This window comes from Siphateles boraxobius, unplaced genomic scaffold (assembly GCF_051911475.1).
Source record: "Siphateles boraxobius isolate OS27281-9 unplaced genomic scaffold, OSU_SipBor_1 11, whole genome shotgun sequence".
Lineage (NCBI taxonomy): Eukaryota > Metazoa > Chordata > Actinopteri > Cypriniformes > Leuciscidae > Siphateles > Siphateles boraxobius.
In genome coordinates this window covers 1,836,366-1,849,597 of record NW_027508711.1, presented here as the reverse complement: position 1 = coordinate 1,849,597, position 13,232 = coordinate 1,836,366, and the positions used below count along the sequence as shown (strand labels likewise).

Genomic DNA, 13,232 nt, shown 5'->3' with positions numbered 1-13,232 from the left:
AAATTATTTATAAACTATTATAGTATTTATTTATTTTTATTTGATTTTATATTTCACTGATAGTTTAAGCAATTTTAGCACTTAAATTTCAACTTATTTATTTTAGTTAGTTGCCAAGGTGGTCAACATTCAAACAGTTACATTTTTAGCCTTTGGCTAAAAATGGTAAATTAACGAGTACGATATTTCAGAAGGGGGTGAAGAAGTTCATAGAGATGCGTTGTTGTGTTTGAAATCATGTGACGTATGTTTTTAGTGCTGGAACTCTGGACTATGTGCGATCAGGCATTTAAACATAATAGACGATTCTGCTGGAAGTTAGGCCTCCAGGAGAAGGATTGAACACCCCTGGTGTAAAGATTATAAACATCACATTACACTTACATTCCTAAGATGCTGAGTAACTTAATTGTTAGTTGTAGCCTACTTAGGGTGACCAGACATCCCAAAAAATTCGGGACAGTCCCGAAATCTAAGCTGTTGTCCGATCCGGCCCTAATTGTCCCGAAAATTATACTAAAGCAAAATCTTGTAGTTATTACTAGTTATTAGTTATGATAAAACATTAAAAACTGTCCGTGGAATTGACCTGCTGGCTGCTCATTAGCTGCAGCATCTTTTTTGTTTCTTTTTTTTAAGTTCTACAAAGATACCATAGGCGCGAATTTAGATTTGCATTGATAAGTTTATTTTAATTCATTGATTCGTTTCGTTTACATGGCTGGTGTACCGGAACCTCAATACGCCGCTAAAAAGCAAAAACTTCTCTGCAGGTACCGGGAGAAGTGGGTGGGGAAGTATCCATAGTAGCCAACCCCCCGCTCCCCCCATCCGTCCCAAATTTTAGCCAATCTCATCTGCTCACCCTAGTTGTACTTGATCTCAGGCCCTGTCCACACGGAGACGCGTTTAGCTGTAGCCTATACGTACAATTTTTTTTTATCGGATCGGCGTTTCGTCCAGACGGATTCGGCGTTTTGGGAGACTGAAACCGCTATTTTTTTAAACCGGGTCCCAGGGTGGATAAATCTGAAAACGACACCCTTGTGTTTTCGTGTGTACGGCCAAGCCTTATATTTTGTGAAACGATGATGTCATCACCCCACGTGTTGACTAGTCAGACACGCTAAATCAGTAGGCTAACAGCAACAACAACTGTGACTACTTGCTTGAGTTCATGCTTCAGAAGCTACTGAGCCTCTTTTATTTCTTTAAGGATGCTCCGATTATCGTAAAATAATCTGATCAGATATTCCTGCCGTGTGTGGTGTTAAGAGTGCTCTCCTCTGCTCAGAAGGACGTCGGGACCGCTCCAATCTCAAATTGGGGATATCCAACATGTTGGATTATTTTGGCCCGATTTCTCCTCGTGTGTGATGTCCCCCGGGGACAAACGAGCACGCAGCCTGTGGACTGTGGCGTGTTGCCAATCATAAAGCGAGGTGACGAGGTGCAGAGGAAGCACCGGGAAACAAAATCAAAACAGCCGACGGCATGGCGCACCAGAAAGTCTGGTGGACGTCGGAGATGGATTCGGTTAAAACAAACTACAAACTATCGCCACTGCATCCTCTTTGTCCGCCATGATTGTTTACTCTGAAGTCACGTTTGATCTCAAGGGATTTTGCGAGATTTTCCGTCTGACCTGGGAATGCTCAGACTCAAATCGATTTGTGTGTGATGTGTTGATTTTGCCGTGTGGCTGCGCACCACACACGGTACGACCAAAACGTTTAGACCCATGATTTTTTATTGCATTGTGTGTGGGGTCTCTCAGGTTTGGAAATTCGGCCGACAATTTTAAAATCGTCTCATGTGAACCAGGCTTGAGATGCGCAATATCGAGACACATCGTTTTGACCACTTCATTAAGTTTTGTTTTGTATAAAGCCTTTCTTTAAAGTGAATTTCGTTTTGTATAAATTGTATCTTAATTTTAATCAATGTTTCATCAACCAATTGCCTGGATTTAATAAATAAGAAGCAAATATAGCAGACAATAGCCATCAGGACATGGAGGCGCCGACGCGATATAACTAGCATCCCACGTGAACTGGAGCTTGTCTCATAAATGAACAGAAATTCAGAAATATATCTAAGCTTGGAATGTCTACTTTTAAACAACAATTCAAAACGAAAAGAAAAAGACAACTCTAATAATCCGTATGAAGTGCGCATTTCTCTCTATGCACCTTCACAATACTGCGAAGGTGGCGAGTCAGCATTGTCACAGAAAACATTAGTCTATAAATAAACAATTAAAATGTCTCCTTGCTATATTTGACACATGCCTAATGATGAGGCTATTTGCCGGTTCTTTGTGGCAAGCTTTATGCGTCTGCTAACTAATCGAATATCGTGACTCATCCCTATTTTGTACCTGGCCATTTATGGTTTTTCATATTGTTCAATAAAGTTCTTGGTAAAAAAGAAAAAAAAAGAAGCTACTGTGCCTAATATTACATACTGTATATTATTGTATACCGCACGCAAGGTCTTCTTCTCTGTTTTTAGTGTATCTGTGTCAGAATTACAGCGCCTCATACTGGTCTGGCATGTATTCTACATCGGTGTGAGTCGGTTTCAGTGGTTTCGTGTGTACGCAGATATTTCTTGAGACGCCGCCGTGTTTACGGAAAAAAAAATTTAGAACGAGGGGAAAAAACATTGGATAGGGAAAACTCTGGCTTCGTGAGGATGTGGCCTTAAACTCTTCATTTGACACCTTTAGCATTTGCATATTTATTGAGCCAAGCTTCAGTTTAGACACAGCATGATAGTGATACAGCATGCTGACCTGCGATTGCCATCGACGGTGACACGCTTTACACTTCCTGTTACAGACTATTAACCCTCATTACTCTTTCACACATTCTTCCCCAGACTGACGGTCTCACACAGATACACACACACACACACACACACTTTTTCACACTTAAATTACAAGCGCTGTGAATCACAGCAGACGTTCTAATGTTAACCTTTCCAGCCGAATCATCACTTTGCGGCATGTGTGTATCTAGCCTCTGGAGACCATGTCTTAAGTTCATGACCGCGAATATTTGTAGATCTACTGAGAAATTAGGTATGTTGTTGACATGGAAATATCACTGAATTTTTTCTTTATACACTTAAGATGCATTTGTAGTTGAAATATTTTTACTCTAAGGTCATGAACGCTGAGTAAATCTGTAATGTCTGGTCTCATTTGGGACATAATCAGTTTTGAGCTCTTGTAGCCACGGAATTCTTTGTTTATTGGATGCAGTTCCACTTCGTGTTTGCTTTTACGGGAGGCTCTTAATAGTTTCAACAGCCTTGTAAGAATGAAACTGGATCAGCAGGTGAAGGATCTGTTTTGTTTACACTAAAATCATTTAAAAAGGCTTTGGACTACCATCGTATGCGGTGTTGGATTTTGAACCAATTGGATTGCAACAGAATATCCTGCTTCTCACTGTTGAACCTGCTTGAGACTAATTTAAATTTACATGGAAGGGATTGTGTGTGACTTTATCACACTATTACACTGCAAGTCCTAATGGCCGGATCCAGTATTTTGACACTTACCCGTTTTTATGTCCTGACTGTTTACATTCATTTAAGGCATTATCGACTATGTTTACATTTAATACCGCGCCAAGATACACTTTTCTTTGACATGAAGTACCATTGCATTTTTTTTCTTGTTAATCACTGTGTCATATCAATCCTGCTAAAAATATTATATACACAGTCCCAATTTCAAAACATTGCTTGCAGTAACATCCCATAATTTACATTAAAAAAAATATTAGTACAAATCAACAATATTGTATATTCTTTAAAAAAAAAAGATTGCTCATGCATACAGTTGCCACCATGGTGCGAGTGGTTGCCATTGTGTTGCTATACACAGATTCTGCGTTGAGCATATTTGATGTTTAATATGCAGTTAGTTTTTGTTTTTCACATGTATGCAACAATATCTGTGCAAGATATCAAAAGGAAAAAAACTGAAATTATTAAAAGTATAAATACATTCTTAAATTGTCCATTTACTCTTATTTAATTATTTTAATATTTTTGAAGTAATTTTTTATTAGGTTTGTATTGATTTTATTATTAATAAATATTTATGTGTGTATATATATATATATATATATATATATATATATATAACTATATTTTAATAAATATTTTGATTTACATTGCATTTATAAATACTTAATTGTAATTTAATTTAAATAAATTAAAACCACATTCATACCTTTTAAAGTGTCGCTTTGACAGTAATATATAACATTAATATAATTAGAATTCATATGAATATAATTGAATAATATATTTATTCAACTAATTATTATTCATTTTAATTAATACTAGTGGTGGGCCGTTATCGGCGTTAACGTGCTGCGTTAACGTGAGACTCTTATCGGGCGATAAAAAAAATATCGCCGTTAATCTATTCTCAAAGTTGGGTTGGGATCATAAAATAGCTTTTTCGAATATCGTTATATTTTCGCGCAAATCGCGCAGCAGGGTATTTTCCTGTCAGGGACACAAGGTGTATATCTTTTTTATGGGCATGAGCGATGCTCAATTTACAAATGAATCACTCTTTTGGGTCGATTCTGTTCAAAGACTTCATCAAACAAGTTGGCAGATCTGTCTAAATCGGTTCGGGAATCAGTTCTGTTCAGTTCCTCACGCACTGAATCGTCTGAACTCTGAAGCGCGTTCAATCACACTCGACACGGAGTCGTAACAAGAAGATTTAAGAACATCAAGAGCTACAGTTTAGTCTAGTGAAAGCAAATCTGCAAATGCATCATATTTTTGCCAGCGATGAAGATATTTATTAGTTGAACATCTTCGTAAGCTGTCTGTGAATGAATGATTCCACAGGACGATACATTCGATTTCATTTCATTCGGGTTATACATTTTACAACCAAACAGATTATTACGCAACGATAGCACTACTAAAAAGTATGACATTATCCGTTGGACATATACATTAATTTATAGGCTACAAAATAAATAAGCTACCATTGTGTACAGTTTATGAAATGAACACCCGCCATCCCGCAGTAATGTCTGTGTATTGCGCAGGGGCATAGTCACACGAATAATTTACATTTATTGAAACTAATTTGTTTAAAAAGGAGGAGGCTATTGCCGGTAAAGGCAGGTTCACATAAAATCATATGACATGACATTATTTTTTGATCTAACGAGCATCTGGTTTGGCGATGCAAAAACGGAGCTACGTCGTGCTTATTTCTACTTCTTCTTCAAATTAGCCTACTATGTTAAAAAAAACGACGAAAACATGTTACTTGTTCAATTAATAAAGTTTATTTGATGAGAAATCGCTCAAGATGAAATTGGCATCCCTTTCTGTCATTTTAATTGTGCTTTTTATTGATTTAATTTATTTTATTTATTTTTTTGACCGATATTCGACTTTTGCTCCTCTATTGTCGAATGGCATTTTTGGCAGAAATTCACATCCCTTCGCGAGGCGACCTATTCTCAAAGACTTACTTTTAGTCATTATTTGGGTAGCACAGATGTTCTGAATGCCTTCGGCAGAATTCAAATGAGCCATTTTAATCTAGATTAATCTAGATTAATTCCAAGATTCCAATGAGATTAATCTAGATTAAAAAAATTAATCTATGCCCACCTCTAATTAATACATTTATGTTATATAAAGTTTAACATTACTGTTATATATAATGTAAAATGTATATTATATCAATTAAATATTTATATATTTATTTAACATTAATAAAAAAGCAATCTTTTATTTTGAATTTAAATAAAGTAGGGATATAATTTTAAGTTTGCAAATGTCTAGCTCTAATAAAACAACAGATTTTCAGCTCTCCAGGTCATACTATTGGCTCATGCCTAGCTGGGTCACCTCCGCCTGGGCTAGCGTTTGAACACGTGTCCCCTAAACCCCCTGACCTTCAGCTGTCTGACCTCTAACTCTCTGAAGGGGGGCGTCTTTGCAGGTGGGGTGGAATCTAAGACGGGTAACAGGAATCACTTTCAACCTTTTTTTAAATTCCTTTTTTGTTCTTGTCTGTCCTCCTTTTTCATATTTGATCACACATCCTTTCAACCGATGATTGATATATTTCGGACCAAAAAAGCTGGTCGTGTGCCAAGCCTTTCGTAGTACTTTTTTTTTCAATATGCCAAAACACAACATTCATCCTACCTCTGGATGTTGACAAATGATAATGGCAATAACAGAGAAAAGGCTGACTGCGTTACTGCACATGGGTTGCTTTCTTTGGCCCATGTGCTTCTCGAGGCCGCTGTTACCCCGTCCGATAAAGTCGACCTTTTGCTTTTAATGCATTAGACCACATCACTAAAGCGCGAGTCGTCAATGAAGAAAAATACTTCTGAAGTTGTGTAATAATTTATGAATCCTGGATGTAGAAACATGAGCCCTTCAATGCTCTGGAGTCGTAGCTCATAACATAAATTTATTTTGAGAGTGTTCAAAGTTTCTTTTTTTTTTATTTGATAAATGAGAAGTAATGCCATTTGGAACAATGTACTTGGAAAAGGCTGTTTAAGGAGCTGCCGCCAGTTGCGTCTGTAGGATCGTGTTGTGTGTTGCATGTGCATAAATACAAGTCTGAGACCTATGTGTGTAGTCATGAGACTCCCCTGTCTGCCACAACCGCTCCATCTTTAAACACGTATTCTGTGTCTTTACTAAAGGACTGTTGATGTTGCCGCTGGCCCAGAACCAGCTCTCTCTAATCACCCACATTAAAACAGAATTCAATGCAGTATTTTTAGATCAATGAATCATGTTTTCCATTCTGGTACAAATGTGTCTCAGATCTGCTCTAGAGATCTGGACAAGCATGATTTGATGAGTGAAAATAAAGTTGAATGAACAGATCCATCTAATCTATAATTTGGTGAATCTAATTATGTATTTCTTGGATGGCAGAAAGTCCTTACTTTGGCCTTTAGCTGTCAAATGGGTTTGTTTGGATAAAAAGCTATTTTATGAAGACTGATGAACTTTTAAACCTTTGATTGTTTGTTTGTTGGTGTCTATTTAAATGATAATTCTGATAGTAGTATTTTTACAGCATGATAAAGACTTTTTATTAATAATAACATTATTAAATTTCTGGAATCTAATTTAAGCGGTGCACACTGTGCGATTTTGGCCACGATTTTTCAAGACAAGCCATAACCAAAATAAATGTTAGAAATTTCTTTGTAGCCACCATTTCAATCCCACGTGTAGGCTAATGCAGCTCACATCACCCAACGTCTCAGATTGATTGATGATGTAAAACTCCGGACAACTTTTCTTTCGTGAGTCCGTTTTTAACGCGTCTTGACTGTTGTACAGTCTGACATTAATGACAACTGAGATCTTACAGTGTGACATGGCTTACAGCGAGGATCATGTTTGTACAGTCTGACAAGCAACAATCGTAATTGACTATTAAAAATCGCACAGTGTGCACCTGGCTTTCAAATATATGCTTGTCTTAAGTCTTGACAATGCCATGAAGTGATGTGCTATGATCCATCTAAAACTATTTTATACTGCATTTTGGTAGTTTTAGTAATTGAGAGGCCACAAAATATATTTCATTTTATAAATTAATTTCATTGATGACAAATCTCGCAATAGTTTAATGAATTTATTTATTGAATATGTTAATGTATTTGCTTTGGCGGACTAGATTTGCTACGCTGCTGTAGCTTCAGAGCAAGTATGGGTTGCGTCTGCTAATTGACACAGAGACTCACTGCTGTGAGCATGTAAGATATGCTGCTGCATAAATAGACATACCAGTGGCGTAGGCAGTTCAATTAGGAATACTAAACAAAGACGTGAACTTTTATCAATTGTGAATTAAAGGGGACATAACACACACAGTTTCTGCCAATCTCATGTTAATTTTGAGTATCTATTGAGTAGTACTTCATCCTTCATACTCCCGAGGAGTCTTTAATTTTATCAGATCTGTAAAAGACAGATACAGCTTTACCGCTTCTTCCTGAAAACAGTCGAGCTCCTGGAAGCGTGCCTTGCAGCGCTGCTGATGACTTCCATAACCCTAACGAAGCACGTTGATGTGCGAGCTCTTGCTCTCACTCTGGAGATACAAGGAATTCCGCCCTTCATGACGTCATACAGGCCCATACTCGAAAAAAACTTTCCAAAACTTATACGAACCCTGAAGGAGTGTATTTGGAACAGAAATACTCCGTCATACATCCAACTCGTATATTTTTTTAAACTTTGGCCATGTTTAGAATGATAATCCAACGTGTAAATAAGTCAGAATGCATGAAATAGCATTGGACATCCCCTTTAAGTTATACAACATTGACAAAAAACAGCACAGAATAACTACAACCCATCCATATACAAAATAACTGATTTTCAAAAACAAAACGGCTTACCTGTTACAGAATGAGCCGGAGACTCTTAGGCTTGGATTTAAAAAGTCTTGCCGTTAACCTGTGGGCTAATGGACGTGTTATTTTCTAACACACAACTGCAACTGCACAAAATGAAAGCTTTAGCATAAAGTTCTGCCAGGAAGTCTAAATTACTACGTCACTTATTACCTTCACAACTATCCAATCACGTCCTTATACTCTCTGTATAAAAGATTGGTACTACACGTTTGAGTTTGCAGATACTGACGTGACAACTACCTCCATCCTCCCCACCACCACCAGGATGGTCCTGTCCATACCTCCCGGGGGGGTCGGCTGCGCCCCTGCCTTCGTCTTCAGGCAGGAAATGCAGATCCGCTACCCTCGGATTATGAACTACGGACGGGGCCTACGCCAAAGAACTTTATAAATAATTGCTTGCTGGACTGTCAATAAATTAATGCTTTGTTTGTTATATCTCCCGAGTCTTTCTGGTAGAACTCACCGACACAAAATGCCTGAAACATTCTGGATAACCTAGATGTGAATCAAACTAATCAAGCACTAAACAAAAACATTTATTTATTTGATTTGAAATGTTATAATAATGTTAGTAATTCTATTAAAAGCAATGAAACAATAAGGAAGGTGGAGGGTTTCAGAGGAACTCTGATAGTGTGCTGCAGTACAAGTTTACAGTACGAGATTATTTAAATGTTGAGCAAGCAATCTCATTGGCTGGAGGATCAGCAGAGGCCAATCGGCTTTTGCTATGTGGAAATGGTGTGATTGCTTGCAGATTCCATGTAAAGGATCTATCAGCCTGCACCCTCTTGAGTTTCAGGACTGAACTAGATATTTCAATCATGACAACTCTCTGAATAGGTGTAGCGTGTTATTGAATATTAATGTATATGGTCTTGGCAGACTTGATCTTCTATGCCCTTATACATTTCCTGAAAAAATTGAAACTATATGCTATTTGTGAAAAACATTTTTTTATAGATGTATGTGGTTTTGTGTTTAATCAAAATGTGTTGTGTGTTTAGGGTCCTCCCGGGGCTCCAGGGAGAGATGGCATGAAGGTACGGTATGTTTTCCATCTATCTTTATCTCTATCCACCACTTTTCAAAGCCATGGCCAAATAGCCAAGGGCTATTTTCCATGTGCAGAATTCAAATATTTGGAAAAACAGGATAAAGATGTTTAAGATCAGTGGTGACCAATCACTAATGAAATAAACTCTTGTGTGGATGACCAAAGGCCAAAATGTTCAAATATGACATCATAGATGGCGTGACAAATTACAGATATTTCAGAATGTCAAAACACGATTATTACGGTCTTGAAATGGCAAATATGATTAGTCATAATATTGAGTTTTTATTGAGTAATTACAATGAGGGATTTCACAATACACCACAGATAATCATGCTATATAAAAGCTTTGATATCATAGTTATATTATCGTATTTATCATATTGCATACTATTATATATCTGTCAAAGTTTGTGAACTACAGACTTTGTTTAAAGGTTTGGGGGATTTGACATTTAAGGCTGCATTTATAGTAAAAATCTAGTAAAAAAAAAAGAAGTTATATTGTTTAATATTATTACAATTTAAATGTTTAATGCAACTGTAATACACCATCATTCAAAAGTTTGGGGTAAGTAATATTAAAAAAAGAAAGAAATTAATACTTTTATTCAGCAAGGATGCATTAAGTGGATCAAAAGTGACAGTAAAGACATTTATAATGTTGTAAAAGATTTCTATTATTTTAAATAAATGTTCACCTAAATCAATTTATCAAAGCATTCTAAAATATTTATCAAGGTTTCCACAAAATATTAAGCAGCTGTTCCAACATTGATCATAATAAAAAAAATATTGAGCAGCAAATTAGCGTATAATATAAACATATAATAATAATAATAATATTTCACCATATTACAGTTTTACTCTGCTTTGCCTTAATTGGTGAGCATAAGGGACTTCTTTCAAAAACATTTGTAAAAAAAACAAAAAAATTATTCCAAACTTCTGACCGCTAGTGTGTCAAGTATGTCTCAGGCCTTAGGTGAACTGCTATATAAGCATGCTTTTCCATTTTGTTTGTTTTCCAACATGTATGTGCACAGAGAGGTTCAAGGTTGATCCGCGTATAGTATGTGTGTACAGTGTGTTTTTCTGGTTTTGTATCCACAAATTAAAAACATCTGGGCCGCTTACTACCTCTACGTGAACCCTGACCCTACATAATCCCCACAGAGGGGTCAAAATCTCACAACGTCTGTCTGTGTGGTACCTACTGCCATACCTCAACCCAAATGAGCTATAGACCAGCTTCAAATGGTGCGCAGAAACAGTGCTCAGATAGCGTTTGTCATGTTGAATAAACCCATCGCTGTCTTTTGGTTTTATGTAGCAGTTAAATTGTATTGTGTAGCGATTCATTTGCTGGCGTTTGAGATGCTGAACGATGGAGTAGAGACGTTTGATTTTGACTATAGCGATGGCTTGTTTTCTCACGTGTGATCATGTTACTGAGAGATAGCGGGCAATAACTGTCCTGTTGGACTTCTCATGGCTTCTTTACTGTAATCCTGCTAACCCAAATATTTGTTTGGTTTCTCCAGGGAGAGAAAGGGGTTCCCGGCCCTTCCGGACCTCCAGTAAGAACTTCTTATCATGGCACTTTCTCTCATGGTTCTTATGTCTGAAATATATTTGTCTGTGTTAGCTTCTCTCACTCTCACCTTTGATCAGTTTTCATCTGTCTGTCTCTTTCTCTCAAAGTACTAAAGCAGACATCTTAGTGTGATTATTCACAAAATCAAGTCTAGAAGATTTGTTTTTCTTGAAAAACAGCCAAAATCTCTAACCCTTGCAAACGGTGCCATGCAGCTTAGCATCAGTAATACCAACTCATAGTAATAGTAGAAAGAATGATTATAATGTATTAAAAAAGTATTATACATTTTATTATATATTTAAATTATCTGTGGCATTTATATCAAAGCCAACTCATGTTTTTGTTCTCTATACCCTTGTCATTTAAATAATATATTTTTTCCCTAATAATATGTATTGTAGTTGTTGTTACGTTTAAAATTAATTATGTACGTAAATATTTTGCTATTCTAAAATAATGCATGCGAAATCACTGAAAATAGATCTATCTATTTCTCTTCTAGTTCTATTTATCTTTCATTTGTCGTTCTATCTATTGTTTGTCTTTCTATCTACCGTTTGTTCCGTTGTTCTATCTGTCTATTATTTGTTCTTTATTTATATCTATCAATCGTTGGTTCTGTCGTTTGTTTTGTATTTCTATCGTTTGTTCTGTCATTCTATCTAAAATGTATTCTGTCGTTCCATCTATCGTTTGTCCTGTTGTTCTAACTAACGTTTGTTCTGTATTTCTATCTATCGTTTGTTCTCTCGACTTATCTATCAATCGCTTCTGTCATTCTATCAACGGTTTGTTCTGTCATTATATCGATCTACCGTTTATGTTGTTCGATCTATTTTTCGTTTGTTGTTCTATCTATCGTTTGTTCCATCAATCGTTTGTTCTGTCATTATATCTATCTATAGTTTGTTCTGTATTTCTATCCATCAATCATTTGTTCAGTTGTTATGTCTATCAATCGTTTGGTCTGATGTTATATCAATCGTTTGTTCTGTCGTTATTTCCATCTTTTGTTCTGTCATTTTATCTGTCTATCGTTTGTTCTGTATTTCTATCTATCAACCATTTGTTCTGTCATTATATCTGCCTGAGCTCCACAGTAAGGGAGGAACAACTCAGTAATTTAGACTTACAGAAAGAGAGTCTGTGTGTTGACAATGTGACTCATCTGTATTTTACATGAGTGCTTCCCATTTCTATTAATACTGAGGATTTGGGACAATTCTTCCAGCGACATGGAATTTCATGTGATGATGATGTGTTTGCGTTTTCAGGGCCCGCCAGGATCCTTTGACTTCCTGTTACTCATGATGGCTGACATTCGTAACGACATCGCAGAGTTGCAGAACAAAGTGTTCAGTAGACCGTTGCACTCCTCAGGAGAGGACTTCCCGTCTGCACCAGACAATTGGAGGGATACCCAGGAAACTCTGGACTTCGGCTCCGGAGAAGACTACAAACCCCAGAGCCCCCCGAAGAGCACCAGAAAGAGGAAATTGCCCCGGACCTTAAACAATCCTGATTGGCCAATTTGAGACTGTCCTCGAACAGAGTTAGAACTGAAAGAAATAACTGATTAAAGAGAGAATGAGTAGTGTAAATATCACAGAATGACTGCTATTTAACTGTATACTCGCTGAAAAAAAGGCTGAATGTATTTCATTGTATGAAATCTCTATTTTTATAACATAAAGGATGTACATTTTTGTAATTTGGCCATTTGGAATGTGTCATTTGTCTATCAAAATAACTAATAGGAGACATTCTTCTTAACCGTTCATTTCTTTGTAGGTCTAAAAATATTTCCCTAAAAAAATTCTTATAGTTTTTATGAAGATATATTTGTACATTAATCACTGTAAGTTGAAGTTAAATCCAAAAAGGTATGAAGTTTAATTTATTGGATTGTTTGAAGTATTAAGCATTTCAAAACTATAAAACATGCAGTGCACAACTGTTCAAAAGTTTGGGGCAAGTATGTTTTGGGCCGTTATTGTTTGAAAAAAAAATCATACTTTTATTCAGCAAGAACACATTCAATTAGTCAAAAGTGACAGTAAATAAATAAATGCTCTTTTTTCCATTCATTAAAGATTCGTGAAAAAAA

At 36.4% G+C, this 13,232-nt stretch overlaps 1 protein-coding gene across 1 annotated transcript in view; it reads left to right on the top strand.

Annotated features, from left to right (window-relative positions):
* Nucleotides 1-12,836, top strand: part of ccbe1 (collagen and calcium binding EGF domains 1) — a 65,089-nt gene extending 52,253 nt beyond the window's left edge. The window contains exons 10-12 of the mRNA XM_077194001.1: nucleotides 9,476-9,511; nucleotides 11,070-11,105; nucleotides 12,400-12,836. Of these exons, the coding sequence (XP_077050116.1) occupies nucleotides 9,476-9,511; nucleotides 11,070-11,105; nucleotides 12,400-12,660 (333 nt within the window). The 3' untranslated portion in view covers nucleotides 12,661-12,836. The remainder of the gene's footprint in view (nucleotides 1-9,475; nucleotides 9,512-11,069; nucleotides 11,106-12,399) is intronic.
* Nucleotides 12,837-13,232: the final 396 nt, after the last annotated feature.